We start from the raw sequence: 26709 nt of genomic DNA, 5'->3' as shown, positions 1-26709 counted from the left end.
AAAAACAAAACACTGGAAATGTAGCCTCAATTAGCCTGTTGGCTTGAATTTTTACAGCTCCTTTGGTCATGTCAATGAGAGAGAGCAGCTCTTCCCAGGGAAAGATTGATGGCAATGAGCAAATTCTAGTAACACCTCTTTGCATATATAGTGAGACGGGAAGTTTCTTATTAGAGACAGTCTTTGCAAAACAACGTGCTCACTTTACAAGTGATGAAGGGCGAGGGAGGAAGGGATTGGTGACTAATACAGCGAACTACATGCCATCCCCATCTTCAGAGACACAACAAAACCACGTATATTTGCATGTCTACCCCTTAGAGCGTACATTAGGTAATAGTCATCTCAGCACACTTCTAGCATCCCCAGCGTGTACCTCTACATCTCTGACCCGCTCACCCTATGAGGAGCTAGGATGACTAAATTCTGGATAGTCAAAGGAAAGAAACAGGCTCTTCTAAGCATCAACTCATCTGCCCTATTTCACACAAGGCTCAGATGAATAACAGTAATGAAAAATCTCCAAGTCTGTGAGGTGTACAACTTTGTATTCCACTCAGGAGCACAGACCAAATCACCTTACACACCTTTGCAGCTGCTGAAAGTTTGCTCTGCTTGCAATTCAAAGGTGTATGTGTCCCTCCTCTAACACTTAGCAGTAGCCATTAGCAAGGGCAACAATGACAAGAAAGAAGACCTCTTGTAACTAGAGCTTGATATTCTCACACAGCCATGACTGAAATGCCATCAGTATTGGCAGACTTAGTTCAGGAAGGTAACAAGGAAAAAGAAAGCAGAATTGGATTTCAGATTAGATCCATAAGCAAGAACCTAACTGATATTTTGGACACCAATGGCCAATACCAAAGACTGATGGCTTCTTCTCAGCCACTGGGTTACCTCCGTACATGTGACTAAACGTACAATGGTAGAGTGCACTCAAAGAGATGAAAAGCATGCCTTTCCTCTCTCGCTTGGGAGAAAAAGCAATCTTTTCCAGTGATTAAATTGAAGAATTATTCATATTAAATATTTAAATATTCATGGGAACAGGAATAAGGACTCATGTAAGTTGTGGGAAGTCATGTTCACTCTCTCTTTCCACTAGAACAGATATCTAATTATTCCATGAAAACAGCTTCAGTAAGAAAGAATGAGAGCACTCTACCGAAGAATATATGGCTAAGATGTGCTAGGGACTAGGGCATTGGGGAAAATAATTGACTTTTTTTTCAGCTAGAAAGGTACTGGATGCAGGTCAGTACTGGGTGAGTGCTCTAGCCGCTTAAGCATTGTGGCTAGGGGAAGAGAAATACTTCTTCCAGGCACTCTTTGAAAGATTGATCCCTTCCTTCATCATTGACAAAAGGGCTTAGGCACCTAGAATGAAGAGGTTTCAGATTTACGAAGTCTGTATGGAGACTGGAACATTCCTCCACCCTAGAGGAAGACATTTATCTTCCTGAGAGTGCCATGTTTTAAAAGACAAAGCTCTCTTCAGCTTTCACAATCAACTGCCTGCTTTGCAAATAGAAAGAACCTCCCCAAAACCATGAATTGAAACGGGCAATACAACACAACTCCTGCACCTAGCCTCCCTTCATGGAAACTTTCAGTACTTGTAGTCTGGAGTTTCACATGTCAACTACAGGGTGTGAGAAGAATGATATCCTTTTGTTTGTTCACAACCTGCCACATGTTAATTTAATGACTCCAATAAAGCTGGACTTTTAGTTCCCATGTACAATCAAGAGTCCCATATACCATCCCATTGTGTCTTTATTTCATATATTGAGACAAGAAACAAGTAGAACTGCAATTCCCCCATATGGGTGTTTCCTGCACACAACAGAAAGGCTCAAAAACAGTGCCCCAAAATTTCTATACAGTCCTGCAAAACTGGGATGAAAAGTTCTACATGGCTAACAAACACTTTCTTCAGGATTTTTAGTAGAAGAAAACCTATGCTGCACGTTACATGGAAAAGTTTCTAATGCTTCGATCAAAAATAAATTATACAGTGTACACAGACTGGGGGAGAGGATGGGAAAGGAAATTCCCTATGAGAAGAGAAAAAAGTATCCACAGATATCCAGTGCTGAGCTCACTACTTTATTTTGCCCATCTACTGTCTGCTTTTTAGGAAAAAAAAAAAAAAAAAAAAAAAAAATGGAGCAGGAGTAGTATTCCCATTTTTCCATGATTTCCTAATGGGTTCTCAATATTTGACACACAGAGAGCTCCTATAACTTATTGTGTGTTCAACCATGCTTCTCCCAGTAGGTCTATACAAAGGTATTTTTTTCCCCCTTTTTTTTTTTTTGGTCATTTGTCTGAGTTTAAAGAGCTTTTTTAGTTTGTTTGTTTTTCCCATGAAACCAGCGTAGAATCCTTCCTTCAAACTAAAAGAAGAATGAGCCACTGTTTTAGGGAATGCTGCTTTGAAAAAAAAGTAGGAAGTTTGCTTTCTCAATTTCTTATCTTCTGAAATATCATTACTGAGAATCATTAAATAGCCACATAATTCCATTCAGCTATTAATCTTATTGTATATAATATTACTCCTATTCTTTTAAGAGTATGTCTCTAGTAGCCCAGAGTTGTTATTACAGTAGCACAAACCAGGTTAAGCACTTAACCTTTTTCCATCTAATTCCACCTAAACAATAATTCAAGCACCTATGTACAAAAGTTTGGATAAAAAAGTAACATATTTCCATTATCCGAAGTCTTCTTATTTTAAAGGCTTTTTTTTTTATTATATATATTCTGCAAACTTTGTGGGGTTTGTATTTATGTTGTGCTTAGAAACCTCTATTAATGGAGCCTATAGTGCTAGGCACTGCACATGCACAAAGGCACGATATATTTCTCTACTAATCACAGGAAATTATCTGAATAGATGTGTGATTATGGCTTTTTGTTGAATGTACTGCTCCTGTTAGTAATGAAATATTTGTGCTATCAACATATAAAAGAGGAACTGAAAAGAAAACTCTTGAAAAAAGTGCTTGGAGTACTGTGAAAAGAATTCAAAAGACTAAATTTGTGAGAAAAAGACACAAACAAAATGTAGTGAAAAGGTAAACTTCACTTGTAACAGATCTCAGTACTTCGCTTGTGGCAGCCCGCCACCAGTGATGGCCAGATTCAATATGCTATCAGGGACACGACTACACGGACGTGAGGGAAATACATATTCCTGTGAATGAGCCTTTACATTTTTCAAGCCTCTGAAATATTTCTGCAGGAAAATGATTTCTGGCTGTCTGAAGCACAAGCTTAGTTTATTGCTGGTCAATAACTTTTTTAGATCTATTTCTGTGCATTACAATATTATGGTTGCTATTTTATAATCTGTGCATCTTACTGTGTTCAGCTACACTCCTTTCCACTGCGGCACCTGTTAAGCACAGTCTACACAACACCAAATTAAAATTTATAAACTCAGTCTCAGATTTACGTTGACAAAAAGCAGCCACAATTTAATATACTGAGAAATGTCAGTGTCTACACCTGAAACAAGGCAGGGGAACTCGCCTGACAGCCCTCAAGTCCTGAGCTGTAAGGAAGACAACTACAAAGCAGGGAACCCACTGCACTGCTCAGGGACTCCCTCTCTGCCCCCATGGCTGGGTTTTCCCCCAGATGGGTATCAGGAGGCAGGATGGGGGTTGGTAGATGATGCAAACCTGTTTTTTTTTGTTGTTTTTGTTTTTGACCAGTAACATGGGATTTGGGAGACAGATCCTGCCCAGAACCAAAACAATCCAATTTAAGCAAATACTTCATAATACCCCCACAGAGAATGATCAAAGCATCTCACCTTTTTCCCAGGTACTCATAGGGGCTATGATCGTATTTCAGGAGAATGTTTATAGAAGGCAGGTAGCCCTAGCTACCTTGTTAAAGGCAACAAGCCAAGCTCTCATTAACATCCTTGGACTGTAGGCTTGCAACCAATACCTACACATGGGAGAGTGGTTACTATCTTAAAGTCAGAAATTAAGTGGGGTGCCAGTCCCCGTTGATTTCAATACCTTCATCCTTTAGATTTCTTATTTACAAACTAGATTGTATGCTCTCCCTTGGATCAACGGCATTTCTGAGAAATGCTAGAAAAAATAAGTCATTTTAATGTTCATTTATAAAGCAAACGTTTAAAACAAACAGGGGAACCTGTAACTTCCTTTACAATGTGTTGTTCTGAAGTTAATCTCTAGATGAATTAGCATTTACTTCTGAAGCTGATATGGATCGTATTGCATACGGAAGTGAGTATTACGGTACAAGGTGAAGGGAGAGGATGTATGTTTGTCACATGGGCATCATAAATACCATTCACATATCACACCTGGAGGCTAGCTGCTACTCTGTTCACAAGCAGAGGCAAAGAGCTCAGTAAACTGTTTAGAGAAGCAATTCTTGTTTACAGTTTATCTTCTGAGAGCACCAGTTTAAAAACTGGAAGTTGGTCATAAAATAACTCGCGATAGCAGCAAGTGTATAGAATAATATCCTCCTCTTACTCCTATTTTCCTTTCTCACCCCCAAAACACAGATTATACTGAATAAATGAGATTGTTCCCAGCTCTACTGCATGCACCTTGAGTCTTTCCTAGGAATTTCCTGCAGGTGTGAAGTGAAGCAAGCGCACATTCATTAGCTCAGCAAGACCAAACAGATGCAGAAGCTTCACTTTGGAGAAGGGTAGCTAAAGAAGGTGAATGCAAAATGCCAAGTTTCATCTGCCCTAAGGAACAAGTAGGAATGAGACAGGTGATGAATCTCAGCTTAGAAAACAGCACGTATTTGGCTGTTTTTCTGCAGTGAGACCTGCAGTACAAAACGTTACTTCCCTCAAGAAAAGAACATTTGTTTAAATACAAGAAATACTATGCCCTCAAAGCACAGTGTGCTTTTACAGCACTCTTCTCCAAACTTCACGGACTTAAAATGAAGACAAAAAATTGGTATCAATCATGTCCAATATTGCTAACTCCAGAGCACGATGCACTCTCTTGTGATTACAAAAGCTCTCAGTACACATTTGTACAAACAAAGCTGTACTTGACTGCTTCAAGAGTTCTGTTTTTTTCCCTCATCTCACAGGTGCTCTCACACATGCATCTTTGCCTTCTTTTGTTTAATGGCTCACCTGATTTGTTGCTGTGTAAATATGTTTATAAGCAACCATTGATGCTTAATTTCCTTAGAAATATTCACCACTACCTCAGATAGCATTTTGAAAAATACTTTCTACTTAGAACAATATATCTGATATAACTGATACTGGCATCTGTTTGAAATTGCTAGGACTCTTCCAATAAAGCAAACAGATTAAAAAAAAAAACAAAAAACAAAAAACAAAAAAAACACAACAAACATCTTTGTCACTTCAGACGTGACACCTGAGAGTTTGGCTCTAGTCCCACCACTGTCTAGCAGAGAATTCCCCTAGACTTCAGGGGGAATTTCCAGTACGAAAAGACCTGCACGTATTTACTGCCACCATCCCAACTTTAGGACATCTCAAGCAGGTGTTGTGAACGCTGCGGGATGTCACATTCAGGGACTACAGCTAGGATGCTGTGCAGTACATGAGACTTCATAAGAACTAGGATGTTGTAGAAATACTCTGTGAAAAACAAAAAAGGAATTGCAGAAGAAATACTTTACAAAACACAAGTATTTTCCCTAACATGCCTGTAGCTTTAAAGCATAAGTTTGCTTCCAAGTTTTAAGGAGGTGAAATCATTGCATATTTCATGTATTGTAATTGAGATCAGCAAATACATTGAAAAGTGTTCAGTGAACATTGCAGCAGGTGCATAGCTAGAGAATATGCAAATCCCTTTCAATTTCACATTTACTGACCATGCACAATACACCATAAACTATCACAGAGAGAACAGGCCAGGCCAGGCAGGAATGCTTCGCTATAGCCGTTGATACACATATAAATACCAGTCTTGTTTTCAAGTCAGTTTGTTTAAAAGAGCCCTTAACACAGCATGTGTGACCTCACCAAACCGCAATCCTCTACTAGATGTCCCATTTATGCTAAGTATGCAGGCTCCCTCCATAGTCAGGGTACACAAAAGGCTTGTATCAGCCATGAAGAGTGGCTTTGACCTGCCTCTTCAATACTTTACAGGCACCTATATCTTTCCAGTGACTACCTATGCAAGTTAGATCCTCATCTTTAGAGGACTGTTTCATTATGCTCGATGATCTTGAGGTCTCTTCCAACCTAGAAATTCTGTGATTCTGTAATAAGGAACAAATGAGGTGTCTACAGATGGGGCCAAATCCTCTTAGATCTACATACAGTGAAAAAACAATGGCTAGATGAAAGAAAGCACCATATATATAGAAACCTGAAAGAGGATACTGACACTAGGACCTACTGGAAACACTTGCACTGGAAACTTACAACACTGGTGGAACTGAGCAGCTTCGTTCAGAACACCTGTACTAAGGTCCCCTAAGATTTTACCACAGAATTAGAGAACTACGGAAAGGTTTGGGTTGGAAGGGACCTTAAAAATCACTCAGTTCCACCCCCTGCCATGGGCAGGGACACCTCCCACCAGAGCAGGCTGCCCAAAGCCCCATCCAGCCTGGCCTTGAACACCTCCAGGGATGGGGCAGCCACAGCTTCTCTGGACAACCTGCTCCAGGGCCTCACTACCACCGTCATGAAGAACATGAAGTCCTGTGGTCATCCTGTGGCCTCAGAAAAAGGTATTTCTGCCTATTAATTATACTCTTTTGTCCATCTGACCAAAACAAGAGCCCAGCACATCTAAACCCCACAAAACTTGTTAGGAAAATATAGCTTAATTGCCTCTGGAATATGTCCCCCTTGCCTTGCAAATATCCGACCCAGCCTATGCCAAACAATCAAACAAACTCTTCCACAGCAGTCACAAGATGTCTGCTCGCAAGCAGGAAAAACAAACTGAATAACGTGAGGCACTAATAAAAGGCACAACAGCTCTGCCAGTGTTTTCCAGTTCAGTGCCTCAGCCTCCCCAACAGGCATCAAAAAAGTCTCTAAGTAAAAAAGCCAGATTCAGTCGATATTTGAGATGAGAGACCACAAAAACACACTTTCCCAAACAGCAGATACAAGACTTGGACAAAACCACTTAGGTGAGAAAAACATCTCCATAAAACACACATAAAACAAACCCAACATGAAGTGCCTGTAAATGAGCGGTTCCTCGACACCGGAGCTTTAGCAATTGCAGTCCACAGACTACTTCAGAGCTGGTAGCTTATACTGTGTTGAAGGTCCTTATTTCCAGCAGCTATTTGGAATTAAAGTACATTGACAAGATTTAATTGATGTAGTTAATTACTATGATTCCAGAAAGATACTATGTGGCTACAAATGGTATAAAAAGGGACCTACGACAATTCAGGAGAAAGGAAATAAATGGTTGCAAACTTCCCCATTAGTATCTGATAGCTGCTACGAAAGATCTTGGAAACCTCTGTCAAAATAAGATCAAAAGTTACCTCATTACAGAAGCAGAAGAGATGGTTAAAAATAGGCACCACCATATACTTCAGGACAAATACATACACTCTAAAAACACAAGAAAAATTCCAGTAATAGCTCATCAAATGAAGAAACAGGAATTCAGACTAAAAAGACACATGGCAATGCCGTTCATTCTGAGTTGCAGTCATAGCCCACAGTGCTATATCCCATACTGTTCTGGGTACCGTGTATTTCCAGTGTTTTTCCTCAACTAAATCACATAATTTGGACATGTGTTTCCTGCTCCTGGATTAACTGACAATTACCGAATGTAATTCTTTTTAGCACTGTGCAGTTTCTTTGTGAGAAACCTATGAGACAACAGTTCTCCATGTATCAAATATGCTGTATTTCCTGCTTCCTGGTAAGAATTAGCTTTGCTCGTATATGATGCAAATAACAAGTAAATATCTTTTTGACACATGTCAAAATGTGAGCTGTTTCTCAGATTACAGAAGCAAAATGAAGACCTTACTCAGGTACACACACCTACAGCTACACTAATTTGAGTAAGATAAAGCCACTTCATCATAAAACCACTTGAACATTCAGTGAAGCAATGGTTTCACATGGTTAAAAAAGTAATAATAAAGGATTGCAAAGAAGAATTTAACAGTTTTCATAAAGGATTTATTTGCCTACTGCTCTGCCACCCTCAGCAGAGCTCCCTAGGAGTTTGCCTACCAAGTGGAAAGAAGAACAGTTGGCTGCTTAGGTAGCCCTCTACAAAGTGCTTGGGAAAAACACCTCAGAAAGACAAACCAAAAATCAGTGCTCAATAAAGGGGATGAGATCCAAAATAGACTAGCATGAAATCCTAAGCAAGGAAATGTTTCTTAATGCTCGCATCTTGAGTTAAGATACTGCTCAACAATATGCATATACTTTGTTCCACTTGGGACAGGGAGTCTAAACCTGTCTCCTACACATGAATCCTCAAAACCGATTACTATTTTCCTTTCTAAACTCAGCAAGTAGAGAACAGTTGAAGGACCAGCCTTTCTCCATCTACTCATAGTCAGTCCCATGCCTCCCATCTGCTGGGAGTCCGAGTCCTAAGTACAGGTCTTAAAGTCCCACTTACGCTTAATTTAAGGAAACAGAGAAAGCTACACTATAATTGTAAGGACATTATTAGTAAAAAAAAAAACACCACAGTGTAAGTGTATCTGTTGGCAAAGTACAAATAAGCAGAATACAAGGCTGAGTCTAAAGACATAAAGTGTCATGTAAATAACTCTGAGAGTGTTTTTAAAGTATTATGGTTCAAGTGTTATCACCTTGTAAACCTACACAAGCCAATTTATGAGTACAAAAGAAAGACATTTATCAAGGAGTGTGCATAGTATGATGTTACAGTATTTTCTTTTAATACAGAGAGCATCCATGTGGCCAGTAAGGCAAGTCAAAACTTGCCATGTTCTTGACAGATGCAGCAGACTTGGGGAACAATTTCACTTGCAGACCACTCTGGAAGTGACCTTCTGTGATCCCTACATCAAACAGCAGCATTCTATCTAAACATCTTACACAGCTCGTTCACAGCACAGGGCAGCTCCCTCTGCATTAAAGTACACCAGTTTAACCAGGCTCATTCAAGCTGCAAGATCTAAGGCTGTTGTTTACACTTCCTAGCACAGGCGAGTATACAGCAATTAAGAATAGCAGTCCATCAATTTATTTCTTCAGGGCCAAATTCTAGTTCTACTAAAGATCAGTAACAAAACCAAAACATCAAAACACACAGCTGTTTCACTACCACCACGGTCTGGCATTTATTTGTTTAAAACAAACCAACAAACAAACAAGTTTGTTTTCTAATGTTATCAGTTCTCCCACAGCTTTTAGTTTACTGTCACTTAAAACGTCCATACTAATGTGAAAAAACAAAACAAAACAAAACAAAAAACAAAAAAAAACAAAGAGGACCTGGTGTAAAAATCACTTACTGTACTGAAATACACAGGTTGATTTATATTTGGAAATAATCCTATTGGCTAACATTTAACAATTGATTACTACCAATTTATTTACTTAGAACCCACACAATCTACTATTTACTTAGAATACACCACCTATTGTTAAAAGTTTACCTTGGTAGGATTTTCATTTGACATTTAAAGATTTAAACACAGCAGTGCAATGATATGATTTTGTAGATCTCCAAAAGAAAGCAGCAGCACCTTTGTGCACACAAGGATCTGTCTGATATCTGTTTGAGAGGAGCTGCTGCAATAAAATGGTAAGTACTCCCATTTTAAGTTTATAGCCAGCTCCCTGAATTATTATGTGCCTCAGGAAGGATCATGTATGTTTATTCCTAATACCCCTCCCTGCATACCCACTTCTCTGTAAATATTGTTAAAGTCACAAGCACTGATTCTGTGACCAGCATCAAATGAATTATGTTCTCTTGAATTGTTTAACAGGTTTGATTCTGTCTAAATATAAGTGTTCACAGTTTTATAGTAAAGACTCATTAGCTGTAAATAATAATATAAAGTGACTTTTCAAAATTCACAAACTTAAATATTTATCAGATTTTATCAATACTTTTTGTACAACATGGCTACATTAGGAGCATAACTTTTCTTCTTATGCTAAACAGACAACATTATTATACTATAATAGTTAATACTCCATTAATTTTGGCAGCAATAATTGCTCAGGACTGAAACCTGTTGTAAAAGATGCAAGTCAAGCCTCCTACAAACATTTCCAAACGTTTATGTCGTAAAAGCCACTGATACTACAACACAATTGAGTACAACTACTTTACAGTTGAATTTTATCTCTACCTTCCAGATCCAAACCTCATAACCCCCTTGCAAAGAAGTCTTTTTATGGTATCAGGGAAAAATTTGTTTAGACACCTCATTGGTGATTTGGTCGGCTTAAAATAAACCAAAAACTATCACTGGAGTTTTGGAAAGAAAGTCAGTATCAGAGAAACTGGTAAAAAGAAAACTGAAGAAAATCTCATTGCACCCTCTCAGTAGTTCAAGCACTGGAGAGAGCACAGTAGTTGAAGCAGTCAGCTTGGTGATGTGAAAGAGTTTGGTACTAACTAAACGGAAAACAGATTTGCATCCCCATGTCAATCTCTTCTTATTCCTTTCAAATAACACTAAAACATAGCACTATCAGTTACTGAGAAAAACTTGCTATAGTGCCAGTTACCTCCGTCCCTGAAGGTAGACAAAGTCCACTTCATTACTGTTTTCTTGTCCTAGAGCTACTCTTCAAGTAGCCTTCTGTAGCCTGCTTCCCATGGAAGAACAAAGCCTACCTCGAAAAAACGTTCATAGGAATGTCTTGCTCAATCATCTTGTAACTTGTGGTGAGCAAAAGCCTGGATCCAAAAGGAAAGTCTATCAAACTCATGTACAGAATGAGAATTTGGAAATGTTACCCGATTTAATGAAAGTTTAAACTGGACAAAAAGGACCATCATAAACACCTGTTTCTAAAATCATATACTGACAGAGAGGGCACAGGCCCACAGGCAAAACTACAACTGCCTAGCCCTAATTTCATTGACATGATTCTCCCACTGCTACTGGAAAGATGTATTGATTTGTCTTTGACTTCAGAGCAGCAAAGTCCCCTACCTCAATCTCACTTACACAATTATTCTTCATCTACTTCAAGTTGTCTGTGAATCAGCTTTGAAGTCGACACCAAACTGAACAGTGAGTTTCATACCTTGCACTCATCATCACAGCACACTTGCTTTTAGAGCATCACTTGGAGAAGCTCGGAAGACTTGCTGCTGTGTCCTGCTGGTTCTGAGAAACTTTGGCTGTTGCTGGTTCCAGCAAGTTCACCAGTTTGGCATTACACTAAAGCCCCAGTGCCTCCATTTCTGACCCCTTCAAACAAAAACAAGCTGCTCAACAATGTCTAATCCGTGCGTCATGTAATCCCGCTTAATACTCTACAAACTCTGGGTAATATTTGGGTAGTTTTTAAATTTAGCAAAGAACATCCTGGCCTACTTCAAAGACACCCTCGCCTTGGGTAGCATCGGCTAGGAACGTCACCCAGACGCATTTCAAACAAGAGAAGCAAACGAACAGGAACACAGAAGAAAAAATTACGAAAGACAAATTAAGACCCCACTGGCCTAGTGACGTAATAAAAACCTGGAATACTACAAATCAGATGCCTGGAGAATGAACACGTTATGCAACCACAAAGCACTACATCCACGTACAGATAAAGAGATGTCCTTTTTAACGCAGCCTCAGGCCCACCAGGCAGCACGGGACCGAGCCCCCCGCCAGCACTTCAGACTCCCCTGGGGATGGCTGACAGGTAAATCACGCACGTGCTCCTGCCATCCACGCAGAGCTAGGAGGTAGGAAATTGGATGTCACTCTGGTGGAGTAATGGAAAATCCCTTCTTTGAGGCACCCTTCACTTTCTGCAACGCAATTATCTCAGAAGCGCCTCTCACCCACCGCAAGCGCTTCCGAAGAAGCCCAAATTAAATTCCACGGTAATTCTCGCATATACCGTCCTGACCGTCCTTCCTCAGATCTTCCAGACCCTGGCTGAAGGACAAACACGATCCTGTTTTGTTTAGGCTGTCAGGCAGACAGCCTCCCATCATTAGCCTTTTGTCAGCAGCGATGCCGGGGTAGATTACTAGCGCAGCGCCTGTCGTGGCAGGTGCATGGCCCTGGGGCTGCCATCTGCCAGGAAGGAAGTGTTCTCCTCTAGGATGCTGAAGAGATTGACAAAATGTAAACAAAACACTGAATCATTCCTAATCTATGGAATCGAGCTATTACGTTGCTCTTCCGCAACGTGGACTGTACGATCAGAGGTGGGGGCTTTGGTCTGGGGCTTGTTTTTCTTTTTTTTTTTCTTGACTATTTTTTGATTGGTTTACTGAAATAATGCACTCTAAACTATTTTTTACATCAGCTGAGACACACAAATCTGGATTTGACAGGGAACAAACAAACCTAGTACCAGAAACACATATTTTAGAAATTACTCCTCTGCTTTCAGCTTCTGATGTGCTTCTTCACATCCTTCACTGTGTAAAAACTGTGTGTTTTTTTTCGTTTGTTTGTTTTTTAGTATTTTTGATACACCTATACAGAATTTTGGGCTGCCATAGCTGATAAAAAAGTGATAATTTGTTTTGAAAAAAATAGGAAGTTTGAAAATAAGAAAAAAAATGATAGATAACAAGTTGGAGCATTGTCTTTGGTCTTTCTAAATTGATTTCCAACTGGATCCCTCACGATTAGACCAAGCTATTTATTCTAAATTCTGCTGGTTTTGCTTTGACTGGTGCTGGTGGTCCGTTTTGCATTGCAGGGGCCAGGCAGCAGCACTTCTCCAAGCAGAGGCAGAGGCACTTACCGGAGGAGTCACGGTAATGACTTTAGGAGCATTACTGCTTCGTGTCCAGCACAGTGGTGTGCCTTCTCCCCTGTTCTCCTCAAGCGAGCCTCAGAGGTTATTCTATTAGCACCCTACACTCAATGAAGTGTATTTTTTAAGTTATCCTCCATAAAGGTGCAAGTAATCCTTATGTTGCTTTTTCCAAGTTTTCAGTCATGCTATCAATGCCTAAGCCCCAAATACAAATACAGCCCTGCAACTAAGGGACTCATCCTGAGTACATGAGTGTGCAAACTGCACGTAGCACCTATACCAGTCATCCAGGTTTCTTCCAGAGCTGACAGAGATGCAGTCAAGCTGAGGGGAAAATTCATGCTGCTTTCTAGTAGGAATTTAAAGTAGGTGGGAGGAGCCTTGGTGGCTCTGTTTACTCCTGCTGATTGTAGCAGCGCCTAGAGCACTACTGGGAGATGCACACGGTCAGGCAGCAGAGACAAATACCACTGTGAAAGCAAAAAAAGACAACAAAAGTTGCCCTTTGGACAGGCTCCAGGAGGAAAAACAGTCTTTTCAGCAGTTGGCAGCAAGGAACTACTCAGCTGAACTTGGCTCTTCAAGGCTGCCACTCTTGACCCCCTACATACATACACACAAAAACACAAAAACACACAAAAAATAACTGCGTACCAGACAATGCGCACACAAGCAAAACACGACTGAACTCTGGGGTCAGTGCACCATCTTGTAAAAGTGAATGGATGCTACTGATTTCCATGCGCGCACAGCTCGCTTCTAAGCAAACACTCTAAGCAACAACAAAACAACAGAGTTGTGAAACCCAAAGAATCGCACATCCCAATTCATCAAATAGGCTGCTCACGTGATACTGTTACTACACGCACTTTGACACCTACACATAAAGAGAACAAGTGGACAACCACTGTAGTTCATACAACACCTCAACAAACTGGAGAAAAAAAAAGATACAGCCATTTATTTATATGTTCAATACTTCAAAAAGAAGCATATTATTGATGCTTTCTCAGTGCTTTAAAGAAAATCTGATATAACCAGAAAGTACCTGAATGTTATCTATGCTGCCACTGACCTGATGAATAGGGAGGAAAGTTACACTACATACACTGAGGATAGCACAATTTTCTGTGGATGCTTGCTGTGTTTAAACTTTTACACCACTTCAGCATCCCGGTATAATTAACACTATTTAAAACTAATAGTAAAGTGAGTGTAAAGAAACCCATGTTATTCTCCCCTTATTACAAAAACAAAACAAAAAAAGAACCAAACACCACCATATAAAACATGTCCTAATGCTCCCTCTGTTCAAACATTCCTTCATCCATTTTACTCACAAGTGAACGTTAGTCTCTGTAGCTATCTTGAAAGAAATCAAGTAATCAGAAGCAATCATCAACCTAAGCATTTCCTCTGCCTTGAGCAATGACTGTACCGGTTCATTTTAGAACAAACCCACCATTCAACTCTGTCTATAACAATTTATCTTAAATGACTCAAAGCAACCATGACATTCTTTATATGAACAGTATAGCTAAACATAATTTAGAGTATAAAGCAAAATAGAAGTCTAAAACGTGTTACAAGTTTTAATATTCTGTCTGCTTGTAAAAAGCTGACGTCCGTATAATCAACATCATTTAAAATATCAAAGGCTTCATTTCATCTCAGATAAACTCAGTTTACATTTTGTTCAATGAATGGCTCTGCTTGGTTCAGACCTAACCATTTTGGTGTGGTCACCTGTAAAATGCAATTTTAGAGACAAGAAGTGCATTCATAGAGGCAGCAAGAGACAACCTCAGACTTTTAATTCTTAGTTCAAGAGGTGAAATCCAACTACGTAAGCTATTAAGAGTAGTTCAGTTCTTTCGGGTGTTAATTACAATGTTCTCAAGGAAGTTGTCAGTAAGAGAAAATACTACACTTACAACTACTTTATTCAAAGAAGATTTTAAAACATGTACAGATTTCTAACACAGCGTATAGTTCTTTCAATTCTTTTAAGGAGTCATTTAGAAACGAATGCAAGTTCTGGAAACGAGACAATTAAACATTCTCATGCCGCTCTGAGAACCAAAACTTTATGGCATTTGGCACAGTAGAAGGGAAAAGATCTTAATAATTCATTGTGCAAAGTAATCTAAAAAGAAAAAGGAAACAAGGGTTATGTATTAAATAATCTAAAATGCCATTAGAAAGACACAGGAAGAGATTTCTTAAGATAGGCTTTTTATTGTTTAGGCGCAATCATAAAACCCTCACAAAAGTAAGAGCTAATTGACAAGGGGGAGGTTCATTATTATCAAAAATCACCTTATTACGATCTTAAGTAGATGCATTACAGCTGATGACTACTTTAAATAAATCAAGACAAAGGAAACTAACACAGGAGGAAATCACCCTCTGTTTTTTTTTGCATCATTATACATAGTATCTGTTCAGTTTTGGAAAATTAGACCAACTACTAGAAGCATTTAAAAGTTACAGAGCATTTTGTTAATAGAAAACACAATTGAAGATAACACACCCAAGTATGGTGTTTTCACTCAAGCAAAATTCCCTATTACACACCCACTGAATTTAATGGGAATTTCACTTAGGAATTCCAGGATTTCACACAAAGGGTAAAATCTTGACCCCACCGAAATCGAGACAAAGCTCCCACTTGACTTCAGTGCAGCTAAGATCCACCATAAAAACTCAGCTCATCGTTGGGTGTGATTTGTCATAAATACAGTGGAATAAATAATTTACACTATATGTGAAAATAACCATAAACGTCTCCATAAATAACAAAAACCATACACAGTTCATACTTTTTTAAAGCAAAAAAAGCAATCATCATTTAAGAACAAAGGCTAGCTAATTATCAGCATGTAACAAGAGTTTTAACTGACCAGTAACAGTATTATTTTATTTACATGTTGGACGAAGGCAAGCGTTTTCTCAGATTCTTAAGCATTTGCACAGTTTCAGAGTACAGCAAAACTAAATGAGCTGATAATTTCAAGCAACCTTTTGATTTTTCTGTTTTCACTGCTACTGTGGTGGCAGGAGCTTGCTCTTGTCATGACAGGAGAGAATCCCAGAAGCGCAGCACTGCTACAGCAGAGGTCAGGTACTGGCAGAGGAGACAAGCTACACGTGAAAACCAACCACCTCCAAATGGTACAGATAATTCCCATTCAAATTTTTATCCACATGAAAACATGTTAATTGCTACAGACCTTTAGGAAGCATTCAGATTTATTTTTTTTTCATCTTTTTTTTTTTTTAAATGTATTTTACTCTGAATTACGAGATTGTTCATCTATCCTGTATCTGAACTGTTCCCCTGTTCCAACTACTAAACATATATGGATCCTCCATTGTTTTTAAAAAAACTCCCTAGAAAACTCCCTCTTTAGTTTTGAAGAAGTAAGGCTTCCCCCTTTGATAATATATTCAAAAACAACATCTGAAAAAAGTGCAAAGAGCTAAGTAAACAATGCTGACTATATACAATATAAGCAATCTCTTGTACAAACCATTACTTTACTAAATCAGATTCTCCCAAATCTACCAGAATTACTTCTGTGTTAAAGTAAGTTTACTCTTCCTTATGCACAAATATGGTTTTCTTTAAATTGTCTATGTATTTCTCTGCAGAATATGAAAGTCTTAATAATCTCCCAAGCCACAACTTTTGATATTTAAATACACTGGCACAACACTAAGTCATCTTTTTAACAGTGGCAGAAGCAGCTCTGTAAACAAACTTCAGTGTGTAATCCTAACAAAAAACAAAAGAGAAACTCGGAAATTTGCACAAGTCGATCCTACATACACTCCTAAGATTCTCTGTGATATATTCCTACTTTCCCATGCTATGACTCTCCCAGTCAGTCTGCCACAAACACAACTGGCATGAAACCCTGCGTTTGACATATAACCCAGAACGCTGCTGAGGGATGCTTGTGCAAGTTTTTTCTTACCGCCCTGGCCTGATATTGGCTACAGCAATCCCCGAGCAGAGCGAGACTGCACCGATGCGCAGTAGGCGGACACATTTTTCAGGGAAACAGAAGGATGGGAAGGAGAGCTTTGCCTCCTACATGGAGATTAAACCTCGACGAGTTTACCCAGAACGCTTCTGGATGCGGTCGACATTTATAAGCTTAAAGGAAACGGGGGAAATAAATACACATGCAGATTACATATTAAAGTAAGTCTATAACCACCCGTGGATAAATATACAATTAAACCCTCTCCTCTGTACACCGTGTACCAAATTAACGTGGCTGTGTTTATTGCATTACCCTTTTGTTTACTTTGTCAGAAGGACAGCAGTCAATTCCCCCAGCTTATCTGGCTGATCGGCTGCTCTACTCCTGCTTTCCGCCTGGGTGATGGAAACGCCGCCATCCACGCCAGGTTTTCTCTGTCACTGGCTCCCGCTCCCCTCCCCCTGCTCCCCCTCTGCCTTGGGGTCAGCAGTTTGGAGACTGTTGTGGAAATCTCTCCTTCCCAGCACCCCCTGGCTTGCAGTCGTAGCCATAGGTGGCTCAAGACAAACCCCTTGTTTCTGTGAAAAATTAGTTTTGTTTTTTTTGCAAAGAAACGTGCACAGTCGTTTGCCAGTGTCCTGGGCTGCGGTCCCAAAGCTGGCCTTTTAGATGGCAACGCCACCAGTAACTGCAGCATCCACACCGCTTTAGGTCAAGACACGCGAATCCCGAAAATGTCTCCAGCAAAAATAAAAGCAACTGACAAGGAACACTCTGCACCCAACCCTTCGAGTCATTCAGAGTAAGCGTTCATCCTTTAAAACTTTGCCATTTCATTCAACAATCCTCTCGTCTTAATTAGGTTCAAAGCTCGCTCTGCCAACGGTGGATCTCTCATCTTTTCCATCTTCCTGTACTTCCTATCAAAAGAGAAAATATTTTCTTCTTCAAAATCAGCTAGCTAGTTAGAAAACAGAAGGAAAAAAAACCGCAAGTGTGGCTCTACAAGCTGTCAGTTTCCGAGTATGATTGACGACCTCTGTCAGCACTGTGAATGCAGAAGCAATACCTATTTACCTCCAAGCAACTGCTTCTGCACGGTATGTCATTTCACCCTGCTGGACCCATAAACATCTATTACAGCTATATATGCATACAGGTTTAAAGTACCATGTCTTGCATAAATGCAACAGCAAAGAGGATCCCTACGGTGCCTCATCATTAACTTTTAATCCTTGACAGATTGGCTGCTCTGGGCCCTCCCCAACTAGCGCTCACTTGTGTACGAATTCTCGCTTGTTAAGAGGAGGCGGGTTGCTATTTGAGGGGGGGGGGGGTGCTCTTTGTTCTTTCCTAAAGGAAAAAAAAAAAAAGCAAAAAGCAGGAAAACCAGCACCTCAACAAAGGAACAGCTACATAATTAAAACAGAAATTCTCCCTCGGCCCCCCGTTTCGGGTTTCTTAGGCTTGCTTTTGTCTTCGAGCAGCCAGTGTTTTTTCGACCCGCTCCCAAGCCCGCCACCCAGCCGGTGATTCCCAGCGGGGCCCCGGCCGCACGCCACCACCCTAGGGTCGGCCTCGGAGCGAAATGTGCAACACGACATGGAACAGCTCAGGCGTACGGCGTCTTCTGGAAAGGCTTTTTTTTTTTTTTTTTTAAGAAAAAAAAAATTCACATTCCATGCTCACCATGATTTACTGTTAAACTTTTGCAAGAGATAAGAGATTTCAAAATCAAGATATTAAAATAACCCTCCTCGTTTTGTTGCGACTGACCTTCCCAGCTAGAGTGCCAAGGATTTCTCTCTCTGTAATCTGATGGTCTCACTGCAACAATTCTGCTTTTTAACTCAATCGTTTTACATTTTTAAATGGTATGTGGAAGCTGCATTAACAGAAACTATTTTGGTCACAATTTCCAAACGCTTGCTGAAAACCTTACATAAGAAAACTCTTAAGTATAACCCAACCATGGTAACAGCGTAAACATCAGCTCCTATTGGGGTACCCAGAAGTACACACTTGTAACAGCACAGCAGAACTTACACGTGAAGCAATACCCCCCAATTAAACTTTTCCCTCATACAAAGAGAAAGCCAGTTCCTCCAGGACCGCTGATTACGGGATGGGTTTGGGAAAAGGGATTTTGAAGGCAGGAGGCAGGGGAGTGCTCTCCACGACAAAACAGGGTCCACCCGTGAGGAACAAACACGTTTAAGCAAAGCCACACACGTGGCAGGCACCGTCAGGCGTAGCTACTCACCTTTCACAGCACTTGCTTCTTTCAGGTTGTGAGACAGAAAGTCTATGCTGGCATAGGCGCTCGTCTCCACTCCGTTGATACCTCCTTTCAGGACGTGCCTGGCTTTCGACCTGGCTTTGTCACAGTTTGCCAGGGTCCCGTCCACCACGTCGATGGCGATGTAGTTGAGGCCGTTCTGGAAGCCGGCCGAGGTCTCCCGGCACATGGGGCTGCTGCCCTGCTCCTCCTCCAGGCCTTCGCTTTTCCTGAGGGACACGTTCTCCACCGAGGCCGAGTTGTGCCTTTTGGGGTTGTGTGCAAAGGAGGGGGACACGGGGGTCACAGTGGTGGTGGAGGAGAAAGTTTCCGAGCTGTGCCTCCTGCGCCCCTGGGGGTCGGCCCGAATGACCTTGGCCCCGCGGTTGGGGTCTGGGGGCGGGCTGGCAAGAATGAAAGCCTCCACCCCGGAGAGGGTGAGCCTCTTCACCCCAGCCGTGGGGCTGGTGACCCGGGCACTTTCTGGCTTCTGAACGATGGGTTGGGGCGGGGTGGTGGCCATGCCAAAGGTCATCTCGGTGTAATCCCCGCCGTCGGACGGGCTGGACAAACAAGTCACCCCCACAGCCGCTTTCAGGTAGCGCCCATCGGGCTGGCTGGTGCTGGAGGAAGAGCCTGGTGAGAGCGCTTCCAAGGAGCCCACCGAGACCGTGCCCGACTGGGAGGGCGACTGCGACCCGAAGTCAATGTTCATGTAGTCGGAGAGGGGGGAGCGCCTCTGCCCCGTGCCCGAGCCCAGGGAGGAGGCTGGGCTGTCGGCGGGCAGCGAGGGGGGAGAATAGACAGCGGCATCCCCGAAGTCGATGTTTATGTATTCCCCGGGGCTCTTGGGCTCGGGAGGCAGGGGGTGCTCGTTCATGCTGGGCAGCATCGTCCGCAAGGTCTCCAAAGAGAGGCGGCTGGGCCGGACCGCCCGCTGGCACCGCTGGCTCAGGAAGCTCTCGGTCCGGCTGTGCCGCAGGGGCGAAGGCACCGTGTGGCTGGAGGGGGCGAAGGGGACAGCCGGGGAGGGACCCGTGCCGCACACCCCCTCCTCCGGGATCATCCTCCCCGGGGAGTTCATGAAGACGTACTGGTCGCTGTCCTTAGCCAGGCCCTGACTCTTGTAGGAGCGGGGTAAGGAGCTGTAGGAATAGCAGCCGGGCTTGGGGGGCTCGCCGGCCCCGTGCCCCGCAGGGGCGAAGAAGAAGTCCGGGGGGGTGAGGGAGGGAGCCTGGGGCCCGTGGTGGGGGTCCCGAGGGGACATGTTGATGTAGTCACCGTTGCTCAGCCTCCCGTCCGAGCTCTCCACGGACAGCTTGGAGCCACACCACATCCTCATGTAGCCGCTGTCATCAGGGGAGCTCTCCCCGGGCGAGCTGGTCTTGTAGCTGCTCCCATTGCCGGGGGACCCGCCGCCCACCCCGGGCCGGGGCTGTAGGATCTGCTTGGGGGCGGACACGCTGGTGGGGCTCATGGGCATGTAGTCATCGCCTCCCCGGCTCCCCCGCCCCAGGGCTGCTGCCACCCCGGGGGTCATGGGCATGTAGCCATCATCATCCCCCCCACCGCCTCCTCCTCCTCCTCCTCCTCCCCCCCCTGCCGGCGGCCCCAGGTTGGTGCTGCTGCTGCCGGAGCTGCGGTGCGAGCCGATCTCGATGTCCCCGTAGTCCTCGGGGTAAGGGGTGTAGGTCACTTTGGGGGAGGCGGCGGCAGGGAAGGAGGGGAAGAGGCGGCCGGCGCTGCCGGCGAAGGAGGCGCGCATCAGCGTGTACTCGTCCAGGGAGGCGGAGGAGAGCTGCGGCGGGGGGGGCCTCTGCCGGCACGGGGTGGTCAGCGAGTATGTCCGCTTGCGGTGCCCCCGGTCGGCCGCCGGGTCGGGGCAGGGCCGGTAGCAGAGGCGGCCGCTGGGGGGTCTCTCCATCGCCATGTAGCCGTACAGGTCGGTGCCCCCGCCGGCGGCAGCGGGGTCCCGCGCCGGGGGGGTGTCGGCCACCGACTCGGGCGTGTTGCTGCGGTTGCTGGCGGTGGAGGAGGAGGAGAAGGGCCGCAGGTCGCCGCCGGGGCTGGAGCCGTACTCGTCGAAGGACATGAAGCCGGCGTCGCTGGGCGAGCCGGACACCGAGGCGCTGCCGCTGGACGGGCGCTGCGGCTGGTGCGGGTGCGGCGGCTCCGAGCCCAGCCCGCTGCTGGCCGACAGGCTGAGCGGGCTGGCGGCCGAGGGCGGCGAGTGCGAGGCGGGCATGGACATGGAGCGGCTGCCCTGCAGCCCGCCGCCGCCCAGCACCGGCAGCAGCTTCCCCGCCGGCCGCGCTGCTCCGGCTCCCCCTCCGGCACCGCCACCGCTCAGCGTGTGCGAGCGGCTCAGCGGGGTCCGCACGGGGCCGGGGCTCATGGGGCTGCCGGCGGCGGAGCCCACCCGGCAGCCGTCGCCCTCGCTGGCCGTCCGCACCCGGCAGGGCGTGCACTTGGGGCCGGCGGCCAGGCTGTCGGTGCGGGAGCGGCGCAGCAGCCCGGTCTGGCTGGGGGGCAGGTTGACCAGGTGGTGGTGGGGGTGGTGGTGGTGGTGGCGGCGGCCGGGCACGGTGATGGGGTGGGTGGCCGAGGACGGGGCGCAGCCGCCGCCGCCGCCCGCCCCGCCGGAGGAGGAGGAGGAGGAGGACTGGCTCTTGCTGCGGGGCCGGAACTCGGACAGCTCCTTCAGCGCCTTCATGGCCTCCAGGATGGTCTCGTGGATGTTCTGCGCCACCACCGAGTCGTCCGCCTGCATCCACAGCTCGCCGGGCCCGGTGGCGGCCGAGCGCCCCACCTCGATGAAGAAGAAGCTGTCCGAGTGGCCGCAGCGCCGGATGTTCATCAGCTGCAGCGTGACCGCCGGCAGCTCGCAGTTGAGCCGCACGAAGCCGATGGTGCGGGCCGACAGGCACAGCCGGTGCACGCCCGTCAGGTTCTTGCTCTGCCCCAAGCCCTTGGGCTTCAGCGTCACCTGCCAGACCTCCCGGTAGGCGGCGGCGGCCGGCGCCACCGGCCCGTAGCCCAGCTCCTCGCCGCCGGCCGCCAGCGAGGAGGAGGCGGCGGCGGCGGCGGCGCTGCAGGAGGCGGCGAAGGGCGACGGGAGGTGGCGGCGCGGCGAGCCCTGCCCGGCCGCCTTGCCCTCGCTCAGCAGGTCGGTGAGCGCCCGGTACCAGCCCTCCTGCTCCTGCTCGTTCTCGGCCGCCACGGCGAAGTACTCGTCCTTGGTGTAGAGGGCGATCAGGTACTTGTGCTTGGCGTCGGCGCGCTTGTTGATGTTGAGGCACGAGTCCAGGGCGATCACCCGCTTGGGCGCCCCGGACTTGTTCCTCCATTTCTTCTCGCTCTCGTAGTACTCCAGCCGGGCGCCCCCCGCCTCCTCCCCGCCGCCCGGCCCCCGCAGCACGAAGAAGCGCTTGTGGCCGTGCTTCTGCTTGCGCAGGTAGCCGCACTTCCTCACGCCCTGGTTGTTGTTGTTGTTGTTGTTCAGGTTGGGGCCGGGCGGCGAGCCCGAAGGACCCAGCACGGCGGGGCTCGCCATCCCCGGCCCCCAGGCGGCTGCCTGCCTGCGCCGGGCCGGGACGGGCGCCCTCCGCGGGGACACCGCGCTACGAGGAGGAGGACGAGGAGGAGGCAGCGGCTCCTGCTCCGGCTGCTGCTGCTGCTGCTGCCCCGGCTGAGCTGCCGGCAGCGCTGCTCCTGCTGGTGCTGCTGGTGCCGGCGCTGCGAGCGCTTCCCAGCTCGCCGTGCCGCTGCTGCCGCTGGTGCTGCCTGCGCCGGCGGGAGCGTGGCAGTGAGTAACGCATCGCGCACCGAGTGCCCCAACTAAAGAGCAAAACAACACGTGACCGCCCAGTTACCGAGGCGCTCACACACCGCGCCGGGGGCGGCACCCCGCCGCCGCCGCCGCCGCTCCTCATTGGCCGCCGCGCCGCCAGAGCGACAGCCGCCGCCGCCAATCGCGCGGCGGGGCGGGCGCCGAGCCCAGAGGCAGCGCGCTGCCATTGGCCGCCGGGAGCCTCGCCTCCCCCCGCCCCCGCCGGCGGGCCCCTTCCCGCCCACGGCCCCCGGCTCCCCTCAGGCGCCGCCCGCGGCGGCGGCGGGACCCGGCCCCGCCCCGCCCCCGGAGCGTGCCCGCCTCGGGGACCGTTGCGACCGTTGGCGGGGCGTGAGGGGCGCGGTGGCCGCGGGCTCGGCCCCTCCGCACCCCTGAAGCCGCAGCGGGCTGTGGGGGGGCTGCCGGCAGGTGGCGGCGCCCCCGGAGCCGGGCTTCCGGGCGTGTGCGTGTGCCCGCCGCCCCTCCTCCTGCCTCCACACACACTCAGCCCCTCACACGCGTGTGTGTGTGCGTCAGCCCTCCCCACGCACGCACGCAGAGCGGCGCCCACCTCACGCCCCCCCCCCCCCCCCTCTTTTTTCTCTCCTTCCCTCCTCCGCCCCGTTATCTGCGTGTGGTGGGGAAACGCCGCCCGGAGCGGGGACCGCATATATACATATATAAATATATATATTTATATATATATGTGCGATAAATGCAATAAAATGGGGTTTAACGCCGCGGGGCTCACGCTTTTCCCTAGGTGGGGGTGCCCCTGCCTCTTGTACACGCACGGAGAGAGGGGAGAAAAGTGAGGCTGGGGTCACGCAAATTTTAAAAATAAATAAATAAAAGGGGATGGAGGAGGGGGGAGGCAAGCTGCCCGCAGCCTCCTTTGGCAATGAGCAGCTGAGGGAAGGAGGGGGAGAGGCAGGGGGAGACCACCGCCGTGGTGCCTAGCGCTGGGAGGCTGCCACCATAGAGCGGCTTGGCTGGGAGCTGGCGGGGTTTGGGTTATGTTTTATTTTTTGGGGAAGCAAGGGGAGAAAGGCAGGAGGTGGGGGGGGGCGAGGCCTTGACCTCTCTCCCCAGGGTGCCCGCTGTACGCTGCTGATGCAGCGGGTCACCCTGGGCAAGGTCCTCACCATCTCCCCGCGCCCCAGCCGAAAGCAAGGCGTGCTGACCCTGCTCGCTGTCCTGGCAACGGGCGACGGCTCCCGCGTCTGCAAAATGCGTGGAAGAGGCAGGGAATTGTGAATTTTAGATGACGCGTTGCGATGGCACGGCGGACCTCGGCGCGGAAGGTTTCCCATGGAAAATCAGGCGCAGTGGCTGTGCTACCGCCAGGCTGTCAGCTGCAGGCTTCAGGGGCGTTAGGTGAGCAATTTCTTGCCGCTCCGAGCGAGCTGGGCCCGTAAACACCATCAGGAGTCATTTGTCTGGAAACCCCTTGCAAATTTGGAAAGATTTTTCCAGACGTTTATGAAATACACTCGGCGACCTTACGCACGCATTCTTACATCTGACATGCTAAAGAAGATGAATATTCATTTGTCTAAATGGTATTTTCATATATGTAAGTCATTACGATACGTTCAATAAACGTTTTGATGTACTGACTAACAGCAGAACTAAGCAAACAATTTGTATGACAGGCATTGAGATAGACTAGCAATCAGGATTGATTTCTATATTGACGTTGATATAAAGAGTATCTGTATCATTTAATTTTAGCAGTGGCTGATGCATAACAAGCTTTTTTTTTCCCTAAAATAACATTTTGTTTGCTTTTGTTTTGTTTTTCATGTATAACTGTTATAAAACACAGGAAGTGGTTCTCAGGTGTGCATAAACTTCAGGTAAAAACAACAACAAAATCACAACTATTGTTGCATGACCGACCCTCTAGAATGAATGACCCTAGTTTACAAAAATAGGTGATCTACCTCATTCAGAGTTTGCTTTGAACTCCTCTGAATTGTTTTTCAAAACTATACCCCCTTCTGGAAAGTTTTCCCAGTCATTTCAGTGTAATTACGGGGGCATTTAATTGAAACAAATGGACAAGCACCACTGCTCCATCCCATCTCCCTGCCACAGTTCACTGTCCCTACAGGCTGGCATATCTTATGCATCAGCCATTTCCATGTGTCGTTTTGTAGCTTTGTGTAGCTTTAATTTTTTTAATTTCCAATGAGGCAGGCTATGAATTTGGGTGGCTGAAGCATAGCACTTGTTCTCTTGTTCCACTGAGCCATCTCAGGAAGAACACAGGGTGGCAAATAGGGACAGCAGCATCTTCAGTAACTGCAATAGATTTGCCAGAGGATGTTTGCTTAAATCATCTCCAAAGAATAATTCCATCATGATGAAAGAAAAAACAATCTTGTTTTACCTCTCCCATTCCTTTTCTTCTGTCATATCACCCTGCCCCATCTCTGTTTCAACACATTTATCTTCTAGCTTGAAGTCTCTTCTGGGAATGCTTTGCCAATATATGAAGTAGACCAACAAAATAGTGCTCATATTAACAACTTTCATGCCTGCTAAACTGTGCTTTTGCCAGCATACCGTGTTCCAGCTCTCTCTTTTTTTTTGTCCTCCAAGGAAAATAAGCTGTGTTAGGTAATGGTCAGACTTATCAAAATGGACTATCTGTGTTAGGGGCATTTGCTCACAGTTATGTCAGTCGTAACATGTTTCTCCTTCCACCCTCAACTGGCAGGGACATGCCAAGAAAGGACTACACCAACCTTGCTTATGAAGCTGTCTTTAGATATACCAAATACAGTTTTGCCAGCACGGAGCCCTACTGATTTCATGCTTCCACTCCTTGAGTATCTGGGGTCCTTATATGTCAAAAGAACACAGGTGATCATTTATTTATAAATGTATTTTGACTCTATGTTGGTTACTAAACTATATGGGGAGATGATAAACAGTGGCCAGCAACTCTGTGATTTGCAGGCAATGAACTTCGCAAGCTGTGAGTGGATTGTGCTTGGGAAGGCTGTTTGCTGGAACAGTAGTTAAATGTTGCCTGCACCTGGTCAGATAAAAGTATTACTTCTAGGGACGTGCAGCTGTTTTTAGGTACGTGCAGAAGCTTGATTCTACAAGCCCAGCACATGCAGGATCCATTTTTTTCAGAGCACCAGGCGCTATGCATATGTAGGTATATTTAAATATTGCTCCAGATCACAGCCAGGTTACTCAAAACCTTCCGAGAGGCAGGATGCAGGAGTTGGTTGAATTTCAGAATTTGTCCCGTGCTTCGTTTTTGTTTGTTCTTAGTCTAAATCTCATTTTGAAATATCTTTCCATTTGAGGATAAGGAGCAAGAGTTGAAAGGGATGTGCTCGATGTTTGGCTTGGCTCTTGCCTTCTACCTGTTGCCAGGATCACAAAGCTGATGGTAGTCAAGCCATGGGAAAAGTGTAGAGAAAGATTACGTGCGTCAGCAACACTTTCTTGTGCTATCAGGAGTACAGTTATCTGTTCCAACAAAATAGAGCGATTTATATTTTGATGTCCTTGAACTTCTACATAAACAGGTGAAGTCAGTTTATTCCCTTGTACATTTGTTTGCATACTTCTGATACAGTGTCATTCTGGTTATACATTTCATAACCTTACCGTGAGAGGACATGAACTCCCATCCACG

At 45.9% G+C, this 26709-nt stretch overlaps 1 protein-coding gene across 2 annotated transcripts in view; it reads right to left on the bottom strand.

Annotated features, from left to right (window-relative positions):
• IRS2 (insulin receptor substrate 2) overlaps positions 1–23143 on the bottom strand; it is a 30896-nt gene extending 7753 nt beyond the window's left edge. The window contains exons 1-2 of one of the 2 annotated variants that reach the window (XM_068678619.1): positions 19202–23143; positions 17531–17858 (exon numbers count right to left, since the gene is read on the bottom strand). In XM_068678619.1, the coding sequence (XP_068534720.1) occupies positions 17833–17858; positions 19202–22769 (3594 nt within the window). In that variant the 5' untranslated portion in view covers positions 22770–23143 and the 3' untranslated portion in view covers positions 17531–17832. Of the gene's footprint in view, positions 1–17530; positions 17859–19201 lie in introns of those variants that run through there. The other variant, XM_068678625.1, reaches the window with a different exon arrangement.
• Positions 23144–26709: the final 3566 nt, after the last annotated feature.

Source organism: Anas acuta, chromosome 1, assembly GCF_963932015.1.
Source record: "Anas acuta chromosome 1, bAnaAcu1.1, whole genome shotgun sequence".
Lineage (NCBI taxonomy): Eukaryota > Metazoa > Chordata > Aves > Anseriformes > Anatidae > Anas > Anas acuta.
Note: the sequence above shows the minus strand (reverse complement) of the source record. Positions and strands in the feature narration are given on the sequence as shown.